Source organism: Eleutherodactylus coqui, chromosome 1, assembly GCF_035609145.1.
Source record: "Eleutherodactylus coqui strain aEleCoq1 chromosome 1, aEleCoq1.hap1, whole genome shotgun sequence".
NCBI lineage: Eukaryota > Metazoa > Chordata > Amphibia > Anura > Eleutherodactylidae > Eleutherodactylus > Eleutherodactylus coqui.
In genome coordinates, this window is record NC_089837.1 from 376176042 (window position 1) to 376182418 (window position 6377).

General features: G+C 39.8%; 1 protein-coding gene across 1 annotated transcript in view; it reads right to left on the reverse strand.

Annotated features, from left to right (window-relative positions):
• The window catches only part of TRAT1 (T cell receptor associated transmembrane adaptor 1), a 43099-nt gene extending 37308 nt beyond the window's left edge, over positions 1–5791 (reverse strand). Inside the window, exon 1 of the mRNA XM_066592737.1 lies at positions 5671–5791. Within this exon, the coding sequence (XP_066448834.1) occupies positions 5671–5686 (16 nt within the window). The 5' untranslated portion in view covers positions 5687–5791. The remainder of the gene's footprint in view (positions 1–5670) is intronic.
• Positions 5792–6377: the final 586 nt, after the last annotated feature.

Below are 6377 nucleotides of genomic sequence, written 5' to 3' on the forward strand. Positions count from 1 at the left end.
GTACAATTTGCATACACAATCATGTATTTTGGTGAAAGTGAGGACAACAAAGATCATGAAGTAGGAGGCTATCGGGGAGTATGAAAGCAGAAGGTGAGTCCATCACGCTACTTTCCAAATGCGATAGATTGCAAACTGCTCATGACATTCAAGCAGATTTTAACTTAGGCCATGAGAAGCAGTTATCCATAGAAACAACAAGAGGAAACTTAGATTATCTAACTTCTTTAGTAGAGATGCTGTACAGAAATCACTTCTTAAAGCAGTAAAGAAAAGACTGCAATGGCCATAGAAACACAATAGTTACAATCTAGATTTTTAAAAAGTGCTCTGAAGAGATGAGTGCAAATTAGAGGTGTTTGGGAGCAAAAGAAAAATATACGTGTGATGATCGTCAACTGAAAAGATGATGCTCAACTGCATTACACCAACTGTCAAACATGGTGGAGGGTTTGTAATAGTTTGGAGGCATTTTTCTATGGTGGAGTGATAACACTGTATAGAATAAATGGAATTCTCTAGCACAAAGGGTATTACAAAATCCTTGTTCACCATTATCTACAGAGAAAAAAAGATCGGCAAAGGATTCATTCAGCAGCAATTGTGAGTGGACCAGGGAAAGCAGAAGTCAGGGGTCCCTGCAACATAGCGCGCAACCCCTGTCCCTGCCTATTTGTCCCCCTGGGCTAGGCCCAAGGGCCGCAACTGGGCGACGGTCCCTTCTCTGAGCTAGGGAAAAGACGCAGGACACCACAGTCCCTGGACACAGAGAACGAGAATACAGACAGATAAACAACCAGAGCGTAGTACCAAGGGAAACAAACCAGTCCAGGAGCAAGCCAAAGGTCTAAAGCACAGAAGTCAGTCCAAGAAGCACAGCACAGGCAAGGGAAGAACGGAGTCAGGTCTGGGGGAAAGCCGAGGTCAATATAACTATCAGTCTGAAATAGCAGGGAAACGCTGGTGAGTGACAGGAAGCCTAGTCAAACACTGGCAGTGTCAGGAAGAGGCTGAGGGTTTAAATGCTGTCAGAGCTCCTGCCCCAGAAGCTGATTGGGGTGGAGCATCTGACTGCAGCAGAAGTTATACACAGAATGCTGGGAGAACCGCCCCCACACTAGCAGAACCACCTAAGACAGAGGAGTCAGCTGTCATAGCAACAGGAACGTGGCACCGGGGGAGAGCCTCCGCGTCCCTAGCACCCCTGCGGCGTAAATGACCCGCGCGGCCAGGAGTAGTAACAAACGCCAGGGTTCCCCTGCAATGCACACTAGCCGCAGGAGCGACAGTACCAACAGTGCGAGCACGGCGATCCCGAGAGGCACTAACCCTGACAGAAATATAAAGCATACCACAATGCTTTGCAAGAACTACCTGATGAAGAAAGAAAAGGGTACCCTGAAAATAATGGAATGGCCACAATTGTCTGATCAAAACTCAATCAAACTACTGTGGACAGAACTCCATTATAAAGTGATGAAATGGTGTGCAGCCTCTAAAGAAAGCCTCTGCAATATATTACAAGCCTCATTAAAGCGATTGGAACCTTTGGTTCAGGTGACATATTTATGGTATAAGCTTGTTTATGGGGCTGTAATTCTGTTACAAGCCTGGTTTTCTTGCTATATTCATGTTATGACAGAATCAATTGCTATATGGAAGCACAGGGGGGAGTGGGTGGGTTAAAGGCATGGTTTAATGTTAAAGAAAATTTGTGGAAGTGTGCTGTGCACACCACATATCCTGCCTTGCTTTCAAAATTCCATTTTACAAATGCTGCATTTCCCCTTGGGACCTGCACACTCTAATCACTTTACATTCCAAACACACTCCTCCTGTGCCTCTCCCTGCTACCCGCTATTGGCTACCTGTAGAGGAATGTGCTACGCCTCCCCTTGGACATCTTAAAGAAGTTCTCAGAGCACTTGTTGGCTGCTTTTCCTTCATTATGTGCTCTAATTCACCCCAAATAAACTAATTTGGGCTTAGATCAGGTAGTTGTGGAGGCCATTTCATCTGACGCAGCATTTCATCACTCTCCTTCTTGGTCAAATAGCCCTTACATAATCTGGAGGTGTGTTTGATGTCATTGTCCTGTTAAAAAAAAAAATGCTGGTTCCACTGAGCACAAACCAAATATGCTACATGTGAATGTATCCTAAGAAATTCCACAATTTAACTATTAGAGATGAGCAAGCATACTCGGTTCGGGTGTTTTTGCACTCGAGCACGGCTTTTTCCGAGTAACTGACTACTCGGATGAAAAGATTCGGGGGGGCGCCGGGGGTGAGCGGGGGGGGGGGGGTTGCAGAGGGGAGTGGGGGAGGAGAGTGAGAGCTCCCCCCTGTTCCCCACGGCAACCCCCCGTTCCACCACACCGCCCCCCGGCGCCCCCCGAATCTTTTCGTCTGAGTAGTCAGTTACTTGGAAAAAGCTGTGCTCGAGTGCAAAAACACCGGAACTGAGTATGCTCGCTCATCTCTATTAACTATTGATAAGGTTTACCATGAAAACTAGACAGGATATTCACATACCTAGCTACAATGCCTGGTTCATTCATAAATATAAATGATGTGTGACAAAGGTAAAGCCCTTGCAGTACAGAAGTGACATTATTATAATTACGATTAGAACAGACTTTTCAAGCAGCGCAATCGGCCTACAAACCATGGCCATAATGGGACTATGGATCAGCCCTGGCAGATATATAGTACCATACTCAGCCCTATTTGCTCTCAAGAACACTTGTTTGCATAGATACATTGAAAAATGTTATACAGACAGAGCACCACACTTATCAGGTTCCTGCCCAGCCTTGCAGTGGTCAATCAAGACAACTCTTCAAAAAATTACTCAAAACATATTTGCTGGTAGTGGCCAAAATGACAAAAGCCATAATGAATGGATTACTTTACTGTAAATATAACAATTTGAGCAGCTTTCTTATTTAGAAGTCAGATCAATCAATACCTTTTAGCAAATATAGAATACATTTGTATCTAGGAATCGTACTACTTTCTACCCCTTCCTAACTGTTATTTCACTGGCTTCCAATCCTGACAACAAATGCTCTTTAATATACTTTATGATGTCACCATTTACTATCTACTCAGTTTTTGTGTTGATATTGCACTGTATTGGAAAAATTAGGTTTCAAAAACCACTGTTGCTGAATTTATTCTCCTTCGTTCCATTCAGGTTTTTTTAAGAAATGTGCTCTAGAAAAATGAAAGAAGAAAATTGTACCAGAAAACAGATATTAAATTACTTTTACTAAAGGTTGGTAATTGCACTATAAAAATACTCGGAATTAAAGAATTAAGTGAAACATAAGTTGCAGAACAAGAATAAAGACAATTCTAAATTCGCAGTAGATCCCAATTGCTACCAGTCATGTGATAAGTGTTGTCAGGAAAGCATGATCTCGGTCAATTAGCAAGTAGTCCTTAAAGTATGCTCGCACTTATTGATCTTCCAAGATTATGTAATAAATAACCACATAACAGGTGACACTTGAGACACCAAAACTTTAGTTTCAGAACTTATGTTTAATACCCTACATAACAAATATAAGTAAAGCTGGCCATACAAATCAGATAGCTCCTAGCTAAATGCTCATTTGGCCATCAACTATTACTCCCAAACCTTCATACACCTGTACACTCGGGGAAGCGAGTATGTGTTTTGAATAGACAGAGAAGGGTAAGCTGCTGCCAGACACCTCTAGCAGCTTATCTCTCCTCAGTACAAAATGTATGTCAAAATCTAACAGCTCAGTCCTTCTATCCCCTGGCATCTGCCATCAGAGGAAAGCCGGAACAACCCCATAAACATAAATTTTGAGATAGTTAATCCAAGTACCATATAAGCATATATAAGAAAACTGAGCATTACACTATCAGGTCATTAAATTTTACTACAGGGGGACGGTAAAATTGATGAGACAATGCAAGTAGCCCACATATTTTGTTCTGCAACCTTTTGTGTATTGATATTCTCATTAGATAAAATGTGACAGAACCTAATTATTGTGGGATCTGCTGACTATCTAACGTTTATTAAGGTTATCACACTGTGATATACTCGATCCTTTCAGAAGGGAATGAGCTGCTGATGGAGGGTTCTGGAAGCGGCAAATTTACCATCTACCATTTTAAAAAATCCATGTTTGTTGACTGTGCATGTTTATAGAGGAGTCAGAGAAGGAATATGTATTGGACAATGGCTATCTCAAGAGTATGGACAGTATAAGATGGCCTTGACTTAGGTTTCTGTAAAGTTTTTTGTATATGTATCAGTGTTGAATTTATACAACTATAAAATAAAAATAACAACCATATTATAATCTATATGTATAGTACTAAGCATCAATATTTCCATACAGTAGGATTTACTGGTGGACCCAGAGTAACACAATCCCATACATGTGTCCCTGTTTAAAACAGTCTCTACTTTCACCTTTGTTCCTAAATGTTCCTTTATATCTACATTTCATAGATAGAATTTGTAAAGTTACTAAACAAGATATATTGCTATTTGGTGGTTATAGTTTTGTAGATTCAACCAATTTCTATAGTAATTTTTCAGTGCAAATCTATGCAAAATTATGGCCATACACGAAAAAGTAGGATTTTCATGCAATGAAGCATAAGTGTCCATCTTTAGTTACCGGTTACTTAGCAAAAGCGTTAGGAGGTGTAAATACAACAATAGTGATGTGAAGATATTCTACATACTAAATTCCTCAAATAGTACATGAACCACCAGTTAACACACCAGATTTAATATACAGTAGTTTTGAGTGTTAAATCATTCTTACGTCTGCAAACATTTTGCTGTACATAATGGATTCAGTGTAAATTATACAGAAAGAGAAGAAGCTGTAATTTTATACCTTATGCTGTCTATAAAACCTTGAACACTGGTAAATATAAAAATATGTGTTGGATTTACCTTCTAGTAAAGCAATACATATGTTAAAATAAAATAGGATACTTTTTTTTTTATTTCAAGTGAAAGAGCAATACATGCTTGTTTCCCTTTAATGTATGGACAAATGGCAACTACTGCATGGGGATAATAGGTTGAGCTGGATGGACTTATGTCTTTTGACTATAATGTTTAAAAAGGCATAACTAGAGGCACCTATGCGAAGTCTGTAGCAGGCCTATAACTACCATGTTCCATTTCTAGTATGGTCATGTGATAGAATGTCCATTAAGCTCTATTTAAGCAGGAGGGCTTGGTGTGATGGCTGTCTCTGCGCCCCTATAGCTATGTCTATGATAGGTAACTAAGTGACATAGAAAAGGCTGCAGTGCAGTTGCAATATGCTGTCTTTTTTTAGAAGAAATACTAGGTAAACTGTAGAGGAAGACTGGCACGCAAGAAAGCCTTATTCTATCCACTCTTGTATCTCTAATTCCTGTCTACTGCTAAGAAAAAAAACTATGCAACAAATATGGTGGCACAATCATGCTTTTTTCCTATTCTAATGATATGGAATTCAGAAGCACGTAGGAGCTATTTCTTTAACCAATAGAAAGGTCAAAAAGATACATACTTCGAATACCAAACAAAAAGAAACCCCCCAAAAAAACTACAAAAAAAAACTCTCATCACCAAGTAAAATCCTACCTGCAGTATGTTTCTTTATTAATAAGCACGTACCTGTGATAGTTGCCATTGCTGCAGAATGCTTTCCGCTGTATAAAAGGAAACATTACATTGAGCTATAGTTCTGTCACCAGCACAGGTTTATGCATGCCTATTTGGTGCATTTCACTTTTTGTGCAGTTCTCAAACAGGAAGTGAGATACGTAAAGATAGCAAGTGAACTCCTTAATACAAAATGTTGCAAAGCAAAGGTTTCATTTTAAGCATCATCAAGGTATCAAAGGTACAAAAAGAATGTCAGTTTAAGGTGGTTTTGTGCAGTTAGAATTCTTTGTATGTACCATAAAGACAACAGTACAAGTGTCGGACAGTCTGCTAATGTTCACTATACATTTTACTACTATTGGTTTAATTCCAAGCCATGGCTTTCATTTTTTTTAATATATATATTTGTGTACACTTGTCACATTACAACAGGTATATTGCTGCCATCTGTGTGTTAAATGATGAGAAAATATGAATTGCGTTATAAAAGTTTGCAGATCAGAGGTGAAAAATACATCTCCCTGCAGATACCAATCTATGCTGCTGATTACAGTGTAGAAAATCACTCAAATGCTCCGGATTAGAGATGTGCGAACGTACTCGTCCGAGCTTGATACTCGTTCGAGTATTAGCATGTTCGAGATGCTCGTTACTCGTAACGAGTACCACGCGCTGTTCGGGTTACTTTCACTTTCATCTCTGAGACGTTAGCGCGC